Raw genomic sequence first — 26,453 nt, forward strand, 5'->3', positions numbered from 1 at the left:
AATATGCAGAGCAGCATTACTTGTAATAGACAAAAGCTAGAAACAATCCTAATGTCTATCAACTAGTGAATAAACAAAATGTAGTATATTCATAGGAAAGAATACTGTTAAGCTAAAAAAAAAAAAAAAAAGAAAAAGAAAAAACTAGTAATAACCACTTAAGAGATTAACTATTTCAAGTGACTCTAGAATAGAAAGTTAACTATAATCCTTGAACCCTTGTTTTGTTTTCAGATCACATTTTTGGTGATAGTGTTGAAAGTTACTATAAATTGTTGGGTGTCTAATTACGGGATAAAGCAAATATTGATACCCTCGAGAATCCGGATTTTTTTTAGTAGGAGGAAGGAAGAAAGTCATAAGATACAAAAATAACTAAAAAAAAAAAATCCTGTAGTCCTGAATTTCAATTGGATTTATCAGTATGAACTCATATGTTCATCTTCAATGTACATACTTCCTAGAACTATACACTGAAAAGGCCTGGAAACAAGGGATCAACCACAAGAGCAATGAACTCAGACAATGATACTGAAAAACAATTTCCTGTTCCAAGGAATCAGGGCTTCTTGGACAAATGGCTGATTCTAGATCTGTGCCATAAATTAGGCAAGATGAGTTCTGATTACTTTCATATGCCAGAAAGCAAGGAAACTATCAAAAATCAGGGTAGTGGTTAAGGGACTTAGAAGCAAACCTGAAGAGGTTACCAGTGACCAAAAATGAGAAAATCTGAGCATATATAAACGCAGTGGAATAAAGTACATCTAAAATGTTCAAATCTCTAGAATTCATTTTAAAAAAAGACAAAAAATCAGTTTCATGATGCCAGTGAACCAACTCATTAGTTTGAAAACTGGTAAATAAAGAGCCAGAAGTATTTATTCTGACTTAACTACATAAGAACTAAACCACCAAATAATCAAATCATAGATGAGAAATTTCTCTTTCAGGGAACAATACAACTAATTAAGAATGACATAATTTGAATGTCATCATTTTATAACCCCTAATGATGTGCAAATTGTACAAGCTAAGTAAGGATTTACCTCATCTTGCATTCCATCACTAACCTTTTCACCAGTCATGTCAATCAAAACCATCCCTGAGCTACCAAGCACCTTAAAGGACTTAAACCCTATACATCTTTGTATTCTTCTATGAGGTTTTAGGAGAGTATGCCTAATACTGAGAACTGAAAATAGGCTAGAAAACATATAAAAACTATCACTTATTGATTCATAACTCCACCACCACTGAGTTCCTAAGACTAAGAACATCCATTACCTGGCCTCATGTTACCTACTGAATTGCCCAACCATTCCCCAACAGAAATGCTTGAAATTTTAACCTACCATTAAAGATGCCTATAGGCAAGCTTATTTTATACACTCAGTTAAGCATTCTAACCCTCAAAAGCTTCCCAGAGGGTTCTCTTTACACCACACAACAAAGGCAGCTTCAGTGTTATGAGGAACAAAGAAGAAGGTTCAAGGGCTTCTTGGAGCTAGGATAAGTGTCAGCCATATAGCTACTGTATGTCCCTAAGGAAACTCCTCCCCAGAAAATTAAGAAACAGCAGATAACACTGTTAAAATCGTAAAAATATATCTTATCCTAGAAAGTAAAATCGACTGGCAATCTGAGTCAAGAGGAAGTGTATCTAATTTGGTGCAGCCATATGGAAAATATGGAGATTCCTCAAAAAACTAAAACTAGACTTATCATATGATCCAGCAATCCCACTCCTGGGCATATATCCAAAGGGAACTCTAATTCAAAAAGACACATGCACCCAATGTTCATAGCAGTACTATATACAATGGCCAAGACATGGAAGCAACTTAAATATCCATCAACAGATGACAAGTTAAAGAAGCTGTGGTATATTTATAAAATGGAATACTACTCAGCCATTAAAAATAAAATAATGCCATTTGCAGCAACGTGGATGGACCGAGAGACTGTCATTCTAAGTGAAGTAAGCCAGATTGTGAACGACAAATAACATATATCACTTACATGTGGAATCTAAAAAAAGAAAAAATGAAGGACACAAACTCATCTACAAAACAGAAACAGACTTGCAGACACAGTAAACAATCTTATAATTACCAGGGAAAAGAGAGTGGGAAGGGATAAATTTGGGAGTTTGAGATTTGCAAATGTTAGCCACTATATATAAAAACAAATGTAAAAAAAGCAAAAAAAAAAAAGCTCTATATAGCACAGGGAACTATACTCAGTATCTTGTAATAACCTTTAATGAACAAGAATATGAAAATGAATGTATGTATGTATACGCATGACTGGGACATTGTGCTATACGCCAGAAACTGATTCATTTCAACTGATTAAACTTCAATTAAAAAATTAAATTAAATTAAATAAGGAAGTGTGTCACTAATAGACTGTACTATAAAAACTGGACAGTATTTGGGGAGAGATTTAATTTGCTGTAGCTTAGATTATGTTCCATACAGTTTCACTGTCCTGTATGAAGATTTGCTCAAAACACACATCTTCAGACCTTAAAAATTAATAGTTCATGACAAAAGTTTCTCATTAGATTGCCTTGAATCTGTAATGTACCACAGGAATTTCGTGCCTTCACATAATTCAGGTTGTCTTGTAACTAAATGAATTTGCTATTATGTACCCTGTTTAAACAATATTAAATGATGCTATATTGACCCTAAAAATACTGAAGACTAAATTTCATTTTTCACTTCTCACTTTAATAAAAGTTACTAATTCCTTATTTATTTTCCCTCTCCTTAACTTTCCCATCCCCAAGTCAGCCAATTATAATTTGAGACTAAGACTCAGTTTTAGATTACCACAACAGTAATTCTGGAAATTTCTGGGAATACGTAACTGCTGGTAAGTAATTTACTAAGATATGAAATACCAGTTTTTAATGCTCTTAATTTTGTGAAAAATTTTATTATAGTTTCACAGACAAAAATCTGAAAGTAGAATAACCTCCATATACCTATTACCCAGATTCAATAATTATCTAGATAATGCCTCATTTGCTTCATCTACCCGTCTTTTAAGTATTTCAAAGCAAATCTCAGCAAACTACACCTCCATATACATCAGTATAAATTACTGCAAAGCACATTTTCTTAGGTAATTGCAATGCCGTTGTCACACCTAATGAAATCAATTATTTAAATAAATTTTAAACCAGATTTAGATTTCACTTAAAAAAAACTTTAAAGCCCCATTTTAATTTTACCATCAAAAAAACATTTTCAAGTTATACTTCTCTCAATAAACATGCTTTTTAACCATAAAATGTTCCTTCTGTTAAACAGACTTAACATAAGATCATTCAAATCATCATAGTATTAATATACCAAAGCTAGCACTAAAGACTGGTTGCCAAGCACTTTATCTTTATCCCTGAGAAGAATCACTGCCAGCATCAAGGCTTACAAAGCAGCCTAAGTTTGAGATAGAAACCTACAGCACCAGAATACATAGCCAAACTATAACTAGATCTCTAATCACTTGCCCCTTCCTCCACAGAAGGGACAGGCACAACTCCTTAGCAAAGGCAAACAACAAAGTCATCATTAGTCTTGGCAAACTCTTCTAAATACATAACTGATCCCAAGTTTGAACAAAGTAACTGGTAATTCATTCACTTCAAAATACTATTGGTAAAGGTGGACCACACTGTAAATATTATACTAGCACCCAGACTACCAAGTAAATTATGTCTTTACCACTTCTGAAACAAGATCTTTTGATTCTCTTTCTTAACACTGATATATTTAACCCCACTAATAATCTGACCAGATGACTGGGGGAAATTAAGCTTAGGGGATTCAGAGAGAGGACACAAGAAAAAATAAAACTGATAATGACTAATATGCTTAGCAGAATTTGTTACTGTCTAAAAAATGATCCAGTGAACACAGGACCTGGCAATAATAATGATCATAAAATGCAATGGCAAAAAGCTATAAAAGGTTAAAATTTGATAGGGACAAATTAGATGTGAACAACAACAAAGAGACTAAAAAATCAAACCCTCATTCTAAAGTTTACATGGAAAAGAAATGATCCCAATGAAAATAATTTCAGTAAAACAAAAACTCATAAAAATGGAAAATGGTTTTAAGGAGTTAAATTATCGCAATGGCTTAATTTTGGCATTTGATAAAAAAGTGTCATATAATTCTAACTCAAATGCCATATGCACAAAAAGAGCCTTTATCAGAATCAAAGTATTCTGTATTTACCACCACCCCTTCTCCAGAATTCTTTCTCCTGGCAATGTTTCTATTACAGCAACAAGGAATGCCTAATCAAAAACCTCAGATAACACAAGTAATTTTATAAAAGCCTTATTTGTTGTTGATGAGATGACACTTGAGGATCAGGGAAAATTAGCCAAAACTCATATAAAAACCATCCTGAAATGCCACTATCAGAAAACAAAAAATGCATACACGCAGGCAGTGGTTATTGATCAAACCCATCGTACCATTCCTCTAAGAAGCATTCTTGGAAACTAGAATATTAAACAGTCAAGGAATTCACAAGATTCAACTACATCTTGTAATAACTAAATATATAGTATATAGAGAAAAGTATTTGGAAAGGGAAAAAAGAAATCAGTATAGACCCCAACAGCTGTAAAATATGTTATCCCACAGAAGACAGAAAACAGTTTTCTGCTTCTGCTGATAATGCAAGCAATGTGAAACAGAAGAGATTTCATAAAAGATACATTTCTATATACTAACTCAATAAAATATTCTTTCCGTCACAGTTTAAATATGCTTCCCAACAAATGGACCCCCATCAAAACCAACTGGAAAATAAAAAGCTACCAGACACTCATATTAAAGCTCTAAAGCAAAAGAGGGGAAAGAATAAAAGTGACAAATTTTGCTTGCTAAAATGTAATAATTATACTCAATGAGATTTTCTTAAAATCATTACTAAAGTAAAGAAACAAAACCAAATTCTTAAATAGGAAGTTTTTTTAGGCTCACTTATGTTACTTATTCTAAAGCTGATTTTCTCAGCAATCACTACGGAATAGGTAATGTACTTTTTAATCAGTCATTTCTTTTCAAATGGCCCAGATAACTGTATTGACCACCTAAGTACACCTATGGTCAGACAGAAAGAAATACATAAAAAGAGGAGGCGGGGGAAAGCAAAAAGCATTTTGTTGCCAGCCAAATCACACTGCTCTGAAACTCTTGGATCCAAGACAGGATGGTAACTGAAGCAATGACAAAACATTTGACTGACAAGACACTTGGGTCTTGGAAAAGCACTCTTCAAATGTTGCAGACATAAAATCTTCAAATACTTTGTTCAGAAATGCAGTCTTGGATTCTGCTAGGCAAATCATTCCTGCACTATAAGAGCAAGACTTTTTTAATAGACTCAAAATAATTGAATTTGTTTCAAATATACTTCATGTTTCCATTCTCTCCAGTACAATCAAAAAAGAGAAGAATCTTCTCCACATTTTAAATTTGCTCAAGAAAAGTCAATAAAAACATGTGAGCCTGATCTCAAAAGGTAGTGGTGGTGGAAGGGGCTTTAATCTACAAAAGGTAATAAAAATGAGACAGCAGAAACACTAGCAATGAATGATGGGAGGGGAGAGGCCAATTAAATGCCAAGATCTTTGTTCAAAATGTTTGAGAAGGCATTTCCCTTTTTGTTCCATCCTAAAACATGTTCTAATAATAAATTTCTTCCTGCATGTTTACACTATACAAATTAACCATTTTCTTTCATTATATTATGTGACTATTTTCAACATTTACCTGAATATTTCTCATCAACACGAAAAACTGGTAGATGCTAAGTCCTTTAAAGTTTAAAAAAGTTCAAAAATCTGTTACAAATCAAAAGAAATTTTAAAGTTCATCAGCATTGGAAGTCACTCAAACTTTTGGGAGAGAGGTTAGTGTGCTGAAAGTTTATCAGACAAGGAAGGAAGGGGCAGAAAAACAAGTTAGGCTGGGATATAGCACAGCAAAGGCCTCACATGACCCCACAGGGAGCTCTGAAGCTGGGATGGCTCTTAAGGTTGCCCTATGGTGGGGCAAGGGAGCCAGGTCTTTAATGGACTAGTCTTTGGATGCAGGCTACTCCAAGGAAGGGGATGTGAGCTTGGGTGAATGGCTCTCTTTAGCCAAGGGCAATTTCCACCCAGGGAGGTCTGACAACCCCAGCCAACATTCCCAGTAAGAAAATGAAGTCCTTCAGTCCTGAAGTGGGGATTTGGATAATACATACATGACATCCACTATACTCAGTAATTCTGTAACTGTCCAAATCTGATCAATTTTGAATTTTAAAAAATGATAATGTGCCTTTAAAAGTGACTTTAAGCTATAAAGTGACCAGATCTAAGTTCTTTCTAGCTCTAAAATTTGATGACACTAAGATTTTATGGCAAAGATCTAAAGTATATCAAGTCTAACATTTGAATATTATTAATTGGTGAAGTGATAGGTATATTAGAGTTCTATTTTGTATGTTGATATTTCCTATACAAATTACAAAATAAAATCAAATTAAAGTTTGTATATTTCCACTTCCTATTTCTTCATGATTTCAAACTTAACAGCTTCACATATTTAAATATTCTTCCTTTCTTTACCTCCTATCCTGCCCACACTCACTGCCCCAACACACACGCACTAGTATTTTTCTTTTTCCCTCCAAGATAGATCTTTCTCCCTCCACCACTCTGAACACCTATCCTCCCCTCCCTCTCCAGTTACCTTTATTCACATCCTCTCTCATTTGTACCTTCAGCCTTTCTTCCCTACAGCAATTTTTCCTCCAGTTACTCATACGCTGAAGTATTTCGCTAGAATCAATCTTCAAACGGAAGGCAAAAATTGCTAGTCCCAAACCAACAGACATTTCTGGGTTGTTCATTCTTCCTTGAAATGCTCTCCTCCCTCACTTCTCCTCTATCTCCTTTGCATTCTCTTTCCGTTCCCTCTTTAATTTCAGTATTCCCCATATTTCCGTACTATAATCTATCCTTCTTACTCCATTCCAGTATTCCATAGTAATCTTTACTGGGTCACAGACCCCTCTGAAAATCTGATGATATGTACATATATACACAGACACAGACTGTTGCACAGAATCTCACAGGAATCATAACCTTCCTCCTTTTGAAGAGACATGACACTACCATGTTAAAAACTGCTCTACAATGTCCTTCCAGAGTGATTTGCCCATTAAACGGGCATAATTACCATTTACATAAACTGGTGACTTCCCAATCTTTACTTCCAATTTAAATCTTTCTCTCCTGACCCATATATCTTAACTGCCTACTGTGAATCTCTTCTTTGATAACCCACAGACATGCTCAATATATGGAAACATGAGCTTATCTCCCCTAAACCCCTACCTAAAAACCTATTCTTCCTCCTGCTTCCTTTATTCTGTTGGATGCTTGATACTATCAATCACCCAGAAATCAAACCAGATACCTTGATACCAGCCAGACTCCTCTTCACCAGCATTCCATATCCAGTCTCCGGAGTCTCACTGTACACAGCTTCTAAGTCTGCCAATTCCACTTTTATTCCCATGACTACTGCCTAAGATGAAACCTCATTTCTCATCCTGAATACTGCAACAGTTTTCTGTTTTATCTTTCTATCTCAACTTCACCTGCTGCCATCAATCAGTCCATCTTCCACACTACCACCAAGTAATCTTTCTAAAACACAAGCCTGATGATCTATCTTTCTTTTCAAATCTCTTCATAAATGTACAACTAAAAACTGAGGAAGGAAGGGAGGGAGGAAGGAAAGGAAGGAAAGGAAGGAAGGGAAGGAAGGGAAGGAAAGGAAGGAAGGGAAGGAAGGGAAGGAAGGGAAGGAAGGGAAGGAAACAAAACGAAAATTGTAACTCACCAAAACCTTTAAGCAGGCTTTACAATCCAAAGTCTTCAGAATGACATATAAGGCTTTTCAGAATCTAACCCCCATCCACCATCCACCTGAAATTTTGTACCACTAAGCTTTCTCCAAAAACTCCATACTCACTGGCCATTCTAAAACAAGCAACACTTGTTTACTCATTCCTCTGTGATTTTTTCTTCCTAGAATGTTCTTCCTTCCTTGCATGGTAAACCATTTATTCTTTAAGAATCAATTCAAATATAACCTCTAAAAGGAAGCCTTCCTTAATTCCCAACCCTCCATTTGTTCAAAAAGCACTTTGCACATTCTCCTATTAGAGCACTTATCACATTATATTGTCACCATTCACTGGGTCTCACTTACTCAAGGCCAGAAACTTATTTATCTCTGTATCTTTAAACCAGTGTTGGCAAGTAAGCCGGGACCTAATAAATGTACAATGAATGAATCATAAAAAGCACGATAGAGCTGGGAGTAACCTTGGAAATCAACTTGTTCCATGGCTTCATTTTAACCAAGATGGACTTTCCTAGGATTACACAGCTGATTACTGGTAATGAGAAATAAAAGCTTAGTCTACTGAATCCCAACCTAGTCCCTACTTCTGCTATGAAGTCCATGGCATCCCCTGAGACAATTTTAGCTCCTCACTTATCAAAAAGAATGACCACTGAAACTCAGCCATAACAGAATCCACAAGTAACCACAAGATGTAAAACCTTTTGGGGGAAGGAGAAACAGGAGCGGATACTGACAATAAAGAATAGTGAGTGGGGCAGGAAGAGTGAAACAAAGGGGAGAATGGATGATCAACAATAGCTTTGTGAGGATCAGGAAATCTTTACTGCATAGAAACTGGAGCTATGAATCCTGCCTGGATTCTTTATACAACCTCAATTTTTAAAGTTAATCTTAAATGTTTTAAGTGAACATATATGCTATAAAGCATTGTAATATCTTCTCAAAAAACCTCACTCTAAGAATTCACATTATCAGAAATCTTAACTAAAGATTGTGTGTATATATTAAATGTGTATTTATATATATATATATATATATATGAAGTGTTACGTATAAAATAAGTAAATATGCACATATTAAACTCACATGATTAGGATAAACTGGTTTTCATAATGTCACTTTAGATAGTATTATTCATCCTGTAAGAGTGAGACTTTTTTTCCTGGAGTAGCACTAAATTTATGCTGTTCAACCCCAATATATACATACACCTTATTCTTGTGGTATAAGAACTGTATTTAATCAGTCATATCCATTCAACCTAGATCCAATCTCCAACAGTAATATCAAGGCACGTATACATCAAGACTGTGAATATACTTCTACTGATGTCAAAAGTCTGACATAGGGCCTGATTAATAATCCTTCCATAATTCAACCCACTGATCTAAATATACCCATTTTCCACCTTTCCTAAATGAAAAATTAATTGTTTAGGCTATCTTTACTTAAGAAAACATTTCTCTTTCCTCAATCGCTTACGCAAATAACTTCTATGGCCCAGCTATATGCCAAGAACCGCGCATTTAACAAGGGGTACTTGGACCTTTTCACATCATTGAATTACAGCATCAAAATTACACCCCAAAATTAAAGATGTAAAAGTATGTTTTAAAACAATAGCTAGTAAAAGAACTCCTAGATACATACACATATGGGAATAATCTCAATTCAGCTAAGAACAAAAATGACAATACCATAAAAAGAACTTATGTATCACTTAGCAAATGGGCACAGACGAATTAACTGTTTTGGACCATTTAAACTGTTCTTTTTAAAGCTTGTATTTAGTTTTGCAAAACCTGTGCCCAATATAGTTTTTCACAGACATATGTTGAAGTCTAAACCTCTTAAAATCTTTTCATTAGGCAACATTCATGAGTTTGAGTGCTACTATAAATAATAATGAGCTCAAGTCAAAGGGAAATGAATTTGAGATTAGAGAATCCTAAGAAGACAGCACCATTTTCCTTTTGGCAGGGCTTCCTAACCCAGGTCTGTTTTTCTTCTTTGGATTTTCAACTGAGCAGCACTTAAGAGTATGTTCCTTTAAACTTCCTCACAAGTTTATTTTAGTAGTAAGCCAAAAAGCAAATACATGCCTTAAAAAAATCAACAGGTCCAAATGACAAAGTTTCAAGGAAATTATTAGTTCTCAAATTAAATATTCAAGGAGTTATGCCCTAGAACCACCATTAGCCCCTGATCATCTGGATTACACAGATCTGTAAACTTATCTTTAAATTATCTAGCACAAATAATTTTGCCATATGACAGAAATATATGCATTTTAATTAAAAATGAGGGAACAATAATAGATATGCACTGGCTATTGAAAATGGTGATACAGAGTGGTATATTTTGACCAACCGACCAAGTCATTATTTTAAAGTTCATTACATCACTTTAAGTAACAGAGCACTACTATACTGAAAGACAAGTGATAGCTAAACATATATCCCAGCGGAGTCCAGGACGGGTGAAAAAAAAGACACAAAATCTTTGTTTCCAGTTTAAGAAAAGGATTAATCAAAATCTACTGTTAAATACTGCAGTTTTTAAAGTATGACTGTTACTCAAGCCAAACTGTTTATTGAACATCTGAATGGTTAAACATCAGAGTTTCTTTAACTTTTATGTCTCTCACCAACCTAAAACTATAAAAAATACTTCCTAATACTCTTGGTAATGTCAGTAGTTTATACAAGATAAGCTTCACCAGTCAACTACCACTATTAACTAAAAAAACCACTCACCATAAACTAGTAAATGGATAATGTATAAACCACTCAGACCCACAACATATTCATAAACTCAAGTCATGTCTCATTTCATACTCTAGAAAGAATTGAAAGAGAATGCCAGACATCATTTATCTTAATAATTATGTAGGGAATACTTTTATAGAGTGTTTTGTGATTACACAGCACTTTTGTAATATTATTCTGTTATTTTCATATTTTAGCAAAGCCATGATGGTCTCTCATTAAATTATTACCAATAAGATAATGCAGACTAGTCAATTAGGAACAATTAGTTGATTCATAACTGAACCAAACTTTGAGTGAATAAATCAACATAAAGGTAGAGCCAAATTTCCCAAACTGGTGTTCCACTGTATCGGAATAACTTAACAGGTTTGCTTTAATATCCTCTTGGAAAGTCAGGCCTTAAAACTGAATACTACAGCTGTCAAGAAATTTGCTTAACACAGTATTCCTTAAATTTACTGGCACACATATTTTTTTAAAAGCACACCTATAAACCTTACATGAGGAGTAGTTAAAGACAGTACTATCCTCATCCAGGGATTAGTATTAGAATCATCTAAATGGCCTACTCCAGAACTGACTCAGTATCTGGAAATATTGCCCAGGAATGTGTATTTTTAAAAAGCTTCCCAAGAAATTCTGATACACAGTCAGGATTACAGATACTTTAACCTTTTTTGCTTTGATGTCATCTTTCACAGTAGTAAGAACTCATAATTTTTTCTGATCATTTAAGTAAGAAATGTGATGAAATATTTTAAAAATTACTTAATCAGCATATATCAAAGATTATAATATAAAGTTCATTTTTATAAAGCATACAAAGACAAATTTTAACTGCACACTAATAAGGGCTACAGTTTAAGTTATGTAAGAAAATGCATTTTGGTATTGTATCTATTTTTAAATGACATCTTGTTTGTAAAATCGTGAATATTAAAAACAAGGTACAATTGAATATATTATGTAAGGACAAAACTAAATGTGACTTAGTATTTGGAATTCTTCTATCTTTTACTGAAAAAAATTTAAACATTTTTGTGTTTTGTTACTAAATGATAAACTAAGGGTGGCTTTAGATTAGAATTTGCAAATACTTCAAATAACACACAGCAAGTGTAGTCTTTATTTTCTAGAAATATAAGGCCATACTCCACTTTATTTTCTCTTTTTAACACTGCCAATACCTTATTGCTATACAGGATATTAATAGAACACAGACAACTTACAGAGAGAGATAATAATAATCACGAATCAAATAAATTTTGAATCAATTACTGGTTTTTATGCTCCTTATTACCTAGCATTTCAATAGCGACTTGATTTTCTTAACATTTCTTGTCCCTAACCAATGATCCATTGAATGGACATAGGAAGAACTGAAAGAACAAACTGAAACAATATGACTAAGTGTCAAGAAAATACATCACTAAATATTAAAACAATTTAAAACCCTCACTGGCAGATTTGGCAGAATGAATTAATTTGGAACACTATTTGGTCCAATATTCATTTGATATCTCACATCGCCTCATTTTAAAGGAAGAAAAATTGTTAAATTATTTTTTAAATAATGCAAACCTTTACTGCATAAACACTTTGGAACACCTTCTTGAATTAGATTCACTAACACTGATTTGGAGAAATTGTTCTATAAGTCTACAGTGGTGAGCTCCACTGATGTGTTAATAACCCACTCCAGCTCAATGCCGTAAGATCAAAACCTGACATGAAAACACTGAAGGCATCTTTCAATGCTCCCACAGCTTTTAAGAACAAATCTAAGTTCTTTAGTTGTTATAGCACTGCCCATTAGAACTTTTATGCAATGATGGAGATGTTTTATGTCTGCAATGTCCAATAAGATAGCTATTACCCTTAAGATGTAGTTCAGTAAAACTAATGAACTGTATTTATAATTGTCACTACAGCTAGTGGCTGCTGTATAGGACGACAGCATAGGTTTAGAATTTAATCTGATTCTCCTTCCAGACAAAAATGGAATAATCAAACAACAAAAACTGGACAATAGTTTTCTGATATACTAGGCAACAGACACCACAGAACAGTGATCCCTCAGTGGAGGAACAAACAAGCTAAGCCCTATAACTGCCCGTTAACTGCCTGGAGATTAATTTTCAGGCCATAGCACAAGGGAGAACCAAGACAAAGTCCAGTGGCTCCCTGGGAAGCCAGGACAGCTGGACTTCTCAGGGCAGAGTACTGGTGATGAGAGAGCTACACAGAGAAAGAACACCGTTATTTATATAAGGTCCTTTTCAAATCTTCAGCTGAGTACTGACTGATTAGCACATATATATAAGGAATTACCCCAGGATAGAGAAAGAACCCCCACAAAGAAGAAAAAAGAACAATCCCTGTAACTCAGGGGCAGCAGAACAATTTCTATTCCCACCACCTAGAGTGAGAGTACTCACATTTCATGAGGCATCAGATAGAGTAGTCAAAAGGTTCTTGCCTCAGTAGTGCAAAAAAATTCACCCTTAAAGGCTGTACTGGTCCCACCTAACAGAAGCTTAAAAAGGAGCCTCAAAAGGATCAAACTATCTTCAAGTAACAATCTCATCCCAAACGCAAAACTCAAGAATATTCATAGGACAAAAATACCCACACACAAGGTAAAATTTTACCAACAAGGCACAATTCACAGTATCTGGCATCCAATCAAAATTAACTAGGTATGCAAAAAAGCAGGAAAATATGACCCATGAAGTGCAGAAAAACCAAACAGCAACAAAACTAGAAATGAAAGATGACAGAATTAGAGCAGAACATTAAAAATTAACATTATATAACTGTTATATTATATATTATAATTTTTATGTTCAAAATTGTTCCATGCACCTAAAAACAGAACTTCAAAGGACATGAAGCAAAAAAGTGATAAAACTCCAAAGAGAAATTAATTTGTCCAAGTCATCAAGGCAGATAATCCCATCTGACCACATCTAAACTACTGTGGACATGGACACAAAGTCCACATTTTTTTTTAAGTCCACACTTTTAAGAAGAAACTGAAACCAGGATGCTTCCAGGACAGGTAACTTAAAGATACTTACCTTCTCAGGAAAGACATGAAATTTTTATCAAAGGCTTTCTGAATTGTTCCAGAGGACAAGGAAAAAAAAAATCAGCGAGAAACCATTACAGAGAAGGTAACTTGGGCAAAATGTAACCAAGAATTTTCTAAAAAGAAAGCTTTTTAGAAAAAGTTGTCCAGCAATGATGTGGCTATTGTGCAGAGTAAAATTTAGCACTCTACTCCAGAGGTATTCAGGAAAAGGCTTGGATGAACTTTCAAGAATATTACAGAAACGATTATTTGATGTGAAGAAACAGCTATATGATTTACAGTTCTTTCTCCCTAAAGCTTTATAAATTCTCATCATGAAGAATAACCTAGTAATATCTTCCTTGTAAAACCTATATAAAAACTGAGCTGGCAAGCTCAATGATACCATAAATGGGATCCCTGAGACAGGCCACAGCTTCTGGTAGATAGAATATGACAGTCATAGCCTATGCCGTATTCTGAGTAAGTTCAGTCACAGGCTGGACAACCAACTGATTAACTGAGGAGAGGATTCAGAAATCCATCACAAGGATGCCTGACCTGGAATGCTCCCTTCTAATCCTAGAATCCCGTATTACATATGGCCAGAGTCCCAAATTTCAGAATATCAGGCAGAGATTTAAATTTCAAGGGAATGATATTTAGCAAGACTGGTAGGAGGTAAAAGCCCTTATTAGGTTATACACTGGACGGCACACCTACACTCAAGTTAGGTCTTTCATTGCTGCCTAATTTTAAAACTGCCAGAAAACATAAGTTATTTCCAAATTGGAGTCCAGACAAGACTTTAAGTGCATATTTTCTGTGGGTTGTACAGTAAAAAAGGACAAATGCTAACTGACAGACAAACTAAAGTCAACACACACAAAATACACTGGCTGTAAAATTAGATAAAAAGTTTGAGAAAGCCAGATACCCCAAATCTGCAGATTCAAGAAGGTTCCTGAGCAGAAAGGCAATGAAAGAAAGTAATTCTGCTGAAATATTACAGCATCAGAGCAAGAAAAAGATAAGGAAAATGGCCAGATGTACAGTAATTAAGGTGAAAAAATTACCTAAATTAATTTTGACATGGGAACAACAACAACAAAAAACTTCGAGAGGGAAAAGATAGAATAAAAGAAACTCGGTAAGAAAAGTTAAAGGTGAAGGACACGGAAAGACATAAGAAATTAGAATAAAGATTCTGAAATATCACCTTTTATTTAAGACAAGATACCTCTTTTGCTCCCTCATCTACAGAGACGGCCTGCACTCTATGGAATGTGTATCTACTTTTACTTTAACCTGAGCACCCAACCCCTACACCTCATGGCCTTTTCCTAGCCTTCTAAAACAGCCTACACTCTATGCAGTATGTATCTCTCTAAATAAATCTACATTTACTCAAGAAAAAAAAGATAAAATATTAAAAGTAAACCAGAACTCACAAAACAAATTTAAATGAATAATATATAAAAGTAGCCAAGGGGACTCCAAGGGACATGTCAACGGAGAGAATTAATGATGGCATGCTACTAATGCAATGCTGGCTCTGACGTGCATGCATGAAAACAAGAAGTGCAAAGAAAGGATGTTCAAATTAATTTGAGAGAAGGAAAATGACAACCCCAATACTCAGAAGATATGTTGTTTGTTTTACTATATCAAACAATGGGGGGAGGGTATAACTTAGTGGTAGAGTGCATGCTGAGCATGCATGAGGTCCTGTGTACCTCCATTATAAATAAGTAATAAATAAACCTAATTACCTACCCCTCAAAAAAAAAACCTAAAAAAAAAAGTATTACATAATACTGTATTGAATAGTGTATTTTAAAATCAAAGTTTTTCCATGGAAGAGCATAAAGCTAAAATTTTTGGATTTTTAGCCTTTCCTAAACATATTTCTAATGTTTTCTCACTAACCCCAACTCCCAGGCATCATACAAATTATTCATCACTGTTTCATCCTTCTCTTCATTCTCCTCAGGCCCACACCTGTTCCCCTCTAATTCCTATCTTAACTGCAACCTCTCCCAAAATCCAATATCAAATTGTTAAATTCCTAAGAATATTTTAACTGGGCTGACCTCATGTTATTTCAAACCAGCCTATCTAACCTCTTCATATCCCTCTGAAATCAGCATCCTTACTGACTTCACTTTTGATATGAACTGATTTACCTTTTGACTTTGTCAATTTTTCCAATGTAAGTGTATTAAAATAAAATGCCAGGCTTTATCAATTTTTCAATACAATTCAGTATTTTTTATCAAGTATATACTATGTGAAAGCACTAGACAGGCTTATAAACTTAAAGGTAGGAAATATCTCAATCTATTCACAGTGAAATATGCCTAACCATAACGTATTATACAGTATATATCAAAAAATTAAAACATTACGACCACCACAAGGAGGACAAAATTTTCCCTTCGCGTTATTTTACATCGTTTCCTTTTCACTCTCACCACCATTCAGCCATCTATAATATGGACACATCTGTTACCCTTCCTAATTTAGGTTTTACCTTACTCCAATAATCAATCCCATACTGCATTCCCAAATTAATCTTTCCTAAAACAGAATTTCAATCACACTCTCCTACTTAAAATATTTCTCAAACACAACAGTGATCTGCAAATTCCCCTCCCCATATCATGACAGAGGATTAAAATGCAGATAACAAGGCCCTTCCCACAGAGATTCCTTAGCATAGCATCAAGGCGCCGCACACAAAAGTCCCCTGAGTTACCACTACAGGGCATGGAAGGACCCTCCTACAAGGACTCTCTTCATTACAGATAAACTGGATTTTCTACAGCCTAGATAAGCCAAGTGTTCTCTCCCTCAAGCCTTGCTGAAAATGTCCACTAATTTCACCATTCTTCTTGGCCCAGCTCAAGCCCCACACTTCCTTGATCTCACAAGATAGGAACAATTTCTTCTGCCTAATTCTACAGTACCATATAGTTTGCCCTGGACCATTATTTAAACTGGTATTATTAATCTTTCAGCTGGTTTTATCACATGACAAAGGACTGTAAATCAAACCTCTCTCAGTATCCAGAACAATGCATAAAGGGAGTCCTTTCCCTAAGGCAATTTCACTGTACATAAGCATACCCAAATAGTAACTAATATTTTAGAACTAATTTTTAGAATACTAAAAGAGGAACTGTAAAAAAGATTTTTATTAGGAAAAGAAATCAGTTAAAAAAAAATACCTGAAACAAAAGAAGTATAAAACAAGTTACTAAGTACTGTTCTCCCTTACCAGCCTATTAGATAAATGCTTCCTAAAGAATTCTTTCCAGATCAGAGACAACAGTTAAGCGCCAAGAAAAAACTGGTAAACCAAACTCTGCTTTAACCTCATTGAGGGTTTCCCGAAGTTTGACTCAAACAGCTATTCAAAAACAAGTGACTTGGAGGGAAAAACTCATTTACTGTTAATTTCCAAAATTTTTACATGTGCGATAAAGTTAACTTATGAGTATTATATTACGATGCTTGAGATCTGGTATAACATGAGTGCCTCTAACACAGCACTTACCCAATAATTGCTGATTTACTTATCTGTCTTCCTCATAACACTGAGCAATACATAGGTAGGGGCCGTGTGTCTTAATTCATCTTTTTATTCCAGCACTGAGAACATCATAGGTAACTAATAAAGATGTTATGAGCAAAATAAAAGATTTTTCAAGATTAAAAATGATTAAGTGCTTCTCCAAAGATGATATACAATAGCCAGTAAGCATATGCAAAGATCACCAACATCACTAATCATTAAAAAAAAATAGAAATCAAAACCACCATGAGATATCACCACCCACCCACTAGAATGGCTACTATCAAAAAAAAAAAAAAAAAAAAAAAAAAACCCAGGAAACACGATGTTGGCAGAGATATGGAGAAACTGACTGGAACCCTTGTTCTGCTGGTGGGATTGTAAAATGGTGCAACTGCTATGGAAAACTGTATGAAGTTCCTCAAAAAATTAAAAATAGAAATATCACACCATCCAGTAATCCTACCTCTAGGTGTATATCCAAAACAACTGAAAGCGTTGTTTACACACCCATGTTCTATTCACTACTCACAACATCCAAGAGGTGAGAGCAACTCAAATGTCCAACGCTGGATGAATGGATAAATTAAGCATGGTATACACACACAAGAGAATATTACTCAGCCTTAAATAGGAAATAAATCCTGTCTCATGCTACAGCATGGATGAACCATCAAGACATTATGCTAAGTGAAATAAGCCAGTCAACAAAAAGACAAGTACTGTACAATTCCACTTATATTAGGTACCTACAGTAATCAAATTCGTAGAGACAGAAAGTAGAATGGTGGTTACAAGGGGGCTGGAGAGAAGGAGGAAAAGGGTAGATGGTTGTTGGGTATAGTTTCAGATATGCCAGATGAAAAAGTTCTGGAAACCTCTTTCAAAACAATGTAAATATACTTAACATTACTGAAATTTACACTTAAAATTGTTAAGATGGTAAACTTGACATTGTGTGCTTTCTACAGTGAAATTAAGTACAAGAAAAGTAAAATCTTAAGTATCAAATGAACTCATACTTGAGAAAAATATAAATATGAAGCATTAATATAATACATGTACAATTTTCAAATGGCCTTTTAATTTACCCTCTATCTAAAAGATATGTTGTTTAAAGTAAGTTACTCCAGGCTGTATGTTCAAATTTCATCTTAGAAGATTCTTGCTATTTGTAAGTTGTTTGCTCAGTCAAAAACAAAGTATTTCTGCTAAAAGAATGAGAATTCCAGAACTGGAAGAGATTCTTGAGATCATCTACTCCACTAATTCCAATGTGGGTCCACAAACAATGCCCAAATGAGAAAAATAAGAAAAATGAAGGTAGTCTTTCATAAAGCTACATCTATTTAATTTTAAGGCATATACTTCATTCTGAGAACATCATCTTTCTACTTTGAAACTTTCTCTTTTAATGGTAATTTCATCCATTCAACAATACTTGTCCGGTGCAGGGCTACAATGGTGAACAAGATAAGCAAGACTCTAGCCCTCAAGGAACCACCTAACTTGCAGTGGAAGATAGGAGTAAGAAAAGATAATAGGGTTTGGTTTTTTAAATCCTTAACATTCAAAACAAAAATGGTCAGCCTAAATCAGTGGGAAACACTAGTCTCCAGCCCTTTCCCATTTTATAAATAAGAAACTGGATATCCAAATGGTCCACAACTATTCAGTAAAAGCCTAAACCACTTTGTTTCTAGAATCTAAAACACCAGGAAAATATTCATGTTCCTGAGTAGAGATTTGACCATGGTTAATTTACAGGATTCCAAATATCTCAGAGAGTAATATTTTCCCACTTAACATGTCCTTCCAGTTCTAACAGGATTTGATTCTATAGCTCAAACTTGTTATATCCTTTGAGGACTTAACAAGTTTAATTAATGAAAAACCTACAATCCTGAGGGCAGAATTTATCAAGTCTCATGCCATCAAAAGAAAATTTATTCTACATACTCTCTAATAAATGATAAAGCAAGCCCAACATTGAAAACAAGGGGAAAGAACTGACACAAAAATAGTACCCAGAGTAATACTATCTTAGTCACTGTTGCCGTGGCCTAGAAAGTACAATAACTCTGTGGAGCATTGCTATCCTATTCACTAGAAACTTCAGAAAGTTTAAGAATACAAAGCAATTGAAAAACAAACAGTAATAATCAGCTAATTAACATTTCAAAGAACAATTATAACAAAACCTGTAGTTCCAGTGAATAATCTAGGTTTGACGATCTCTGACCTGACAATTCAATCTCTTCTCTCCCCTCCCCCTACCTTTCCCTATGTCTGTCAAGGGTGGGATATTAAGCACTTAGTATGTGCCAGACACCAAGCCCATAGACTTGTTCAAAAGGTTTTTTCACACTTAAACTCACAAATAACACAAATAAACTTAAAGAAGGTGGAATCATCCCCTTATGTAAATGAAGTTGTGGCAAAAAGTTAGAGCAACTTGCCTAGACAGTAAGGAGAAGAGTCAACATTTGTACCCAACTGTAAAATTTATAGACCTTTTACTTCCCTCCCACCTCCTCTCACTTTCTTCCTGAGTTCGTCATAAACACATGCAAGTCACTGGACAGGAGAGGATGAGGTAGAAGAACACAAAAATGTACAAAAAAAATAGTATCTTCCCTAAGATATCAGAATTTGATATAAAAAGTGCACTGAAGTTATAAGCTCCTATGACAGAATTCTCTGAAGGAGGAGGGAGTTGATGAGTTAGACTATACAGAAAAGAAATATACTTTAGGTAGAAGGAACTTCAGAGAGCAAAGGCAGAGGAAAAGAGGAGGAAGACAAAAGGCATGTATGTTTGGAAAAGACAAAAACATCAAACTGACTGAAGCTGAGAAATATATTTAAGAGGGCAGTTGCATACAAAGCTGAAAAGGTAGGACTGGGTCAGACACTGGACAACCTGTTGAAACAAACTCCCTACTTACAGCACTAAGACAGAATTACAGTGACATATTTATTATCCTCATAAAATAAGATTACATATATGATCTATTGATTTGAATGAGTTTGTGCTTTTAAACTAAGAAAAAAAGTCTAGGACACCATCTGATATAAAGATAAAAAATGCTGTATCTGTACTCAAGTAACTGATTTTTTTTTTTCCATCTCTTGAAAACCAGGCTTATGTCCAAATGAGATGAGGGGAAAAAACTGGACTTACATCCATACTGCTGAAATTTTTTGCCAGCTACTCAATTTTAAGGGAGAAGTAGAATCCACAATTCTTTTCCAAAGGATGGTGGGAGAAGGAAGCTTGAACAAGAAAAGATAATTACAAAGCCCTAACGTCAGAAAAATTACTTGTGTTGTCTGAATTTTTTTTTAATGCTACAGTTGGGTTTTCTAACTTTCTAGCTTTATCTTTAATACTATTTTTTTAAAATGTAGGTTAGAATCTGGGAAAATGTTCAATTAGACCACAACTGTCTTGAAGCTACTGATAAGAACTTCAATTCCAAGCACCTACACTATTCAAAACTACCATTTCCTCTTTAGAGAGCGAAGTCCCATCCACCTAGTAAAAAGGAGACCTACCAGATCTTCAAGTGTTACTTGGATAATGACATCACTCTCTACTGCAATTCTAGCAGGCCAGGATCTACTGGCCAATGCCCTCTTTCTCCTACATCACTACAGTAGCAATTCCCACAACCCTCCTCAAAGAAAGGTTAGTGTAGAAGTAAGTTACAGCAGCTCTACCTAGTTCTACAAACTATCAAAAGCAACGAAGACATCAAAAAAAGTACTCCATAAAGGCGGGGGGGGGGGTGTTGGTGGGGGGAGAGTACACTGAAACTAAGCAAATTCTTACATTTAAATTTGTAAATTTAAAAAGAAAGGAAAACTTTGAATCTAGCCCAAAGCTCTCATTTTACACATTAGGAAACTGAGGCCCGGGGCATTTAAGTGATTTACCCAGGGCAACTGCTTCTCTATAAAGGTGTTAAGTGTCCGTTATCAGTCACAGTAGCACTTAATCACATTGTAAGTTATTTAAATGAAATTAAGTACCTGGTGTGCAAAGAAAAAAAAAAAACAAAAAAACAGGCTCTTCACCTCTTCCACACCCCCTCAATGCTTTGCCCCCAGCTATACAGAAAATGCAAAAGAATATTGTTTCTCCCTTCAGCCACTACAGTCTCAAAATTTCTCTAGTTTAAAATAAAGTGAAAGCCTGAAATGCAATTTCTCAAGGTTAGACCAATTAGCGGATCAACAAAACCAAAATTTTTGTTGAAATAAGAATATGAAGTGGATTATTACTGCTTCGTATTTTGCCAGTTGCTCTTTCCCTTAAAGTTTTCAGTCGGTTTTTTGAAAAAATAATTATACATGCAGTTAATCACTGTGGCAATTATCGAAAGTTATCCTTTTTGAGACACTTTGATTAATCAGGCAATTCACATCTTCATCGCTCAAAAATAACTTGAAAGTATCCTGCCTAGCACAAAATAATGTTTTTTGAACAAAAACATCTAAAATAACCCTCTACCAGGCCGCCACATAGTAAAACCACAAAGAAATGTTATCCTGTAAAAATCCTACCAACTAAAAAGCACTTAATACCATCAGTCTTTCCAGGCTCAGCGTTTACGGTCAAACTGTCAAAGCATGTGAAGAAGCCGGGGGGAAAAGTTCTGCACCGAGTTCACCGGCTGTGGGTGCATCAGATTATACCTCTTACCCACACAGCACGTTTAGGGAAATGCAAACACGCCACATGTACATGTTTTAACCAGGTTTAACCACGTTTAACCAAGGTCGGTATTAAGTCAGCCCCTGCATCGAAAGTTTTTAAAATGAAAAAAAAAAAAAAAAGCAGCAATATTCATGCATATTACACCTCATTTTAAAAAAACCAACACCTGAACCGGTAAAGAACTGACGCAAGGCTAAATAACCGTTTTAAACATTGAGGCCGCTGTACAAGAGAGGTTTGGAAGGGTTCTGTCTTTCTAAAACGCCGGGCAAAAGTCCTTTGGCGAGTTTGAAAACAAATGTATACTACCACACAAATAACAAAAGCTCAATACAAACTCCCTGCAGTCAAATCGTTCCTGTTACCATTGCTCAGAGGCTTTTTTTAAACAAGTACTGAAAAGGGAACAATAAAAAGCGTCTCACCGCAAACGCAGCACGAGAGGGACTGTCGGAAGTAAGGCAAGAGCCTGTTAATCTCTGTAAACGCCTTGGGGTCTCCGGGGTCGTAGTTGAGCACTAGGCGGCTCGCGGAAATGTAGAGAGCAGTAGCATTCACGGGGTTCATTGCAGACACTTCGACACCGTTGGCTCCCGGTTGAAAAGAAATTCCGGATCCAACTTTGCAAGCAGCCAGGGAACAATGGCGAATTTGCAACAATTCGGAGGAAATCAGAGCAGAACAACTGGCCGAAGTAGTAACCAAAATCCGTGCAAGTTTGCGGAGCTGAAGCAATCCTCCCACACATGGGGCCCTGGCGCCCCTCCTCCGTCCCTGAGACTTGCAGACCAAAAAAAGAAAGGAGAGAGAAAAACCAGCGTTCGAGTTTTGTCCCCGGCGACTGCGGGACGCAGAACACGGCGGCTTCAGCGCTCGGGCCGGGACTCGGCGCTCAGTCTAGCCCCGCGGCTCGGCGGGCGGCCTGCGCTCGAGCTGCATCTCTGAACGCGGAGGCGCCTCCTCTGGTCGAGCCGAGCGGGCGCGGGAGCAGGCCCCGGCCCGGTCCGGTCCGAGGGGCGGGCACGCTTCTCACGGGCTGCAGGGCCCTCACTCCATCACAGCGCCCGGCGCGAAAGCAGCGGCGAAGGCAAGGACGACGGCGCGGGCGTCGGCGTCAGCTTCGGCTTCGGCTTCCTGGATCTAGTGCACCAAGCCGCGGTGGCGGCGAACGTGGCTGCTGCGGCTGGCGGAGGCCGCCGCCGCTCTCTCCATATCGGACGCGGGGCCCGGACGCGCCTGGCTCTCCGCCCTGGCGGTTACAGCCCGGCTGTTCCCTGAGGTGGCGAAGCGGGCAGGAGAGGCCCCCGCCCGATAGGGGAGGGTCCGGGAGGAAGTGCGCGGGCCGGCGGCGGGAGGGGGCGGGGAGCAGGCCCGGCCGGGCCGCCGCGGCGCCCCTCGCTCCTCAGTCGCTCACTCCGAGGTCACCAGGCGCAAGCACCGCCCCCTCACTGCCCGGCCATCTTCTCCGCGCCGCACACACCGACGCCTCTTCCACCAAGCACCACGGCCGCCGCCGCCTACGGCGCCCGCCGGGCCGCGGCTGAGACGAGCGCACACACCGCCAGGCCCCGCCGCCGCCCAGCGTACACAGCAAGGCCCCGCCGCAGGCCCCTCCCCCCGTGCCTCGCCGCCCTCACCCCTACTCCACGCGCCACTCTAGCTCCGTGGGGCCCGGGCTGCTGCGGCCTTAATGGATCCCGCGGGCTGTGAGGCGCCTCAGGCCCTGCCGGCGACGACGACCGTTACCCCAACGGGCAAAGCCACTGTCATCCCCGAGACTCCCCCGCCGCCGTCGTCGCTAGTGCTCGCACGCATGCGCAGAGCACACTCTCACCCCCTCCCCCCGCCCTTTCCTTTCCCTTCGCTTCCCTTTTCCCCGGCTTCTCCTCTAAGAGCCCCCTCCACACCCTCAGAGCTACCGGCTCACTCGGCGCATGCGCATCCACTACCCAGCTCCGCCGCCTTTCGCCCTTACGCGTGCGCTTTGACCGCCCACCCAGAAAACCGGATAAACACATCAGCCTTCTCAAGCCAGCCCCTCCCCGCTGCCAACCCACCCTGAGCTCAATGCGCATGCCTGGCTCTCCACTTACGGCTCTCAGAACAGAGCATGCTCTCGGCGAGCCGCCTGCTCTCTCCGCCCCTCCCCCACGCGCTCTCAAATTCCCTCTTAGGCGTGTGGGCTGTGATGAGACACTCGTTAGGTGACCCATCCTTCCCTAGTGTGGGCTGTAGGCTTCTCGCACTACACTCTTCCTCGGTGTCCGCGGACGCTGAGGCCCGGCCGGGTCGCGCGATGTGGCGCTCTGCCCTGGCCCAAGGCGGCCTCTCCACGTCCCGGCTGACCGCGGTGTGAGAAAGCCCTGCACAGCCCCAAGCCCCGCCCTCGCGGCCTTTCTCCTGGAACCGCGCTTCCCGACCTCGGAAAGGGCGCTCCCGCGGCTCGCTAGCACTGGCCCAGCCGCGGAGGGGGTCGACGGTCGACGTGGCTGCGCGCCCAGCGGCGTCCGGGCGGCGATGGCTGGGTTGAGGCCATGGCTTGCATCGACGGCAGCCTGAGCCTTTAAGGCCCGGGCAGGCCCTCGGAAGTGGCGGTGCGCCGACCCACCTCCCCTCTCCTGCGGGTCAGAGCCGGGCTCTTCCCGCGGCCTCTGGTCCTTGCAGTGAGACGGACGCGGGCAGCCCGGCCTTCCAGGGGCGCCGAGCAGGACCGCACCGAACGCTCGTACGAGAACAGAATCCTGTTTAAAATCAAAACGAACCCCTTTTACAGCTCCTTTAATAGACCGAGCCCCTCTGTATGAACAGATCTCTTGAAGAGTCCGTGGTCCTGCCTTAGAACCCAAATTCTTGAAAGTTTTATCTGGTTTTCTTTTAAACAAGTTTCGGTCTTTTGTTTTTTTGCGGGAGACCAAGGACACTGAGATATAAATAAACAAAAGCCTAACTTAACATCTGATCCCCCTCCCCTCCAAAAGAACAAAACCTTGTTTAAAAATAGAAACACAACGCAGGAACCATTATCTCTCGATAGACCAAAGCTATTCAGAATAACTTTTTGCATATAGTGAATACTCCACGGTTGCAAAGTGAGATTTATGACGTATACGAATCTTTTGTGGCACAAATACCTGTTAGTTTTAGAGACTTGCCACTTAGAGTAGAAATGAATAGTTACGGCACCAAGGGAACCCATATAACCTCTGATATATAATCTCTATTACTATTTGAGAACAGGTTTATTTTCTCTACGAGGCCTAGCACAGTATCAGTATGGAAGTATTAAGCAAAAAGAACCTATTTTCCTAAATTTTGAAAAACAGAAGTTAGAGGCGTGCAAAATATATTTGGTCATCTTGTATCTAGAAAATGACAAATAGTCTGTAAAATTCATTCCTTTTTAAAAGCCTCATCTTCCTTTTTTTTTTTAAATAAGAGGTCTTTTCTAAGTTCACCTTCAGATAAAACTGTTGTAATATACAGTTCTATTTTTACTCCAGACTCTTGAGTTCTGCAACATGCTGGCTGTTCTTCCCCAGAGGAGCAACATGGAGAGTGAAATAATCAGCACTGTTTCCATTCAGACAGTATAAATTAGCAGTCACTCTAGGCAAGTGATTACTTGCAGGGCCTTAACCTTGCTGATTGTCTCATAAATGGAGTTTTTTTTAATCTCGTGAGATGTGCACATCAAATTAAGATTAAGAGTGTGTGTGTGTGTGTGTGTGTGTGTGTGTGTGTGTGTGTGTGTGTGTGTGTGTGTGTGTGAAAGAGAGACAGAAACAGAGAAAGACAGAGAGGCAGAGACACTTAAACCAGTTCTTTTTTAACTTCCAAAATTAGCTGCAACTAGTGATGGATTATGGCACTTAGAGACAAAACATCTCCACATTGAAGTATATTCCCTGTCTAATAACTGTTTGGTTGTTTGAGCCTTACCTAAAAAGATAACAAATGAACTGTTTATAGAAAATAAAGTGCTTGAATCAAATATTTAGGAGAAATCATATATAACTCAAATTCCTTAAACTATCAACTTAAAGTAATTTTTTCATACTTTATGTTTAATTATTATTTGGAAGTAAAAGTGTTAGGGTCACCAGATCTAACAAAAATACAGGGTTTATGTTTAATTATTATTTGGAAGTAAAAGTGTTAGGGTCACCAGATCTAACAAAAATACAGGGTGGCAGTTTAAAATTTTTAATAAACTTTTAATTTTAGAACAGTTTTGAATTTACTGAATTATTGTACAGATAGTACAGATGGTCCTCATATATTCCACACCCTATTTCCCCTATTATTAACATCTTATGTTAGTATGGAACATTTGTCACAATTAGGGAAC

At 37.8% G+C, this 26,453-nt stretch overlaps 1 protein-coding gene across 1 annotated transcript in view; it reads right to left on the bottom strand.

Annotated features, from left to right (window-relative positions):
• The window catches only part of MSL2 (MSL complex subunit 2), a 30,512-nt gene extending 6,424 nt beyond the window's left edge, over nt 1-24,088 (bottom strand). Inside the window, exon 1 of the mRNA XM_010975517.3 lies at nt 22,531-24,088. Within this exon, the coding sequence (XP_010973819.1) occupies nt 22,531-22,672 (142 nt within the window). The 5' untranslated portion in view covers nt 22,673-24,088. The remainder of the gene's footprint in view (nt 1-22,530) is intronic.
• Between the last annotated feature and the right edge of the window lie 2,365 nt (nt 24,089-26,453).

This window comes from Camelus dromedarius, chromosome 2 (genome assembly GCF_036321535.1).
Source record: "Camelus dromedarius isolate mCamDro1 chromosome 2, mCamDro1.pat, whole genome shotgun sequence".
Lineage (NCBI taxonomy): Eukaryota > Metazoa > Chordata > Mammalia > Artiodactyla > Camelidae > Camelus > Camelus dromedarius.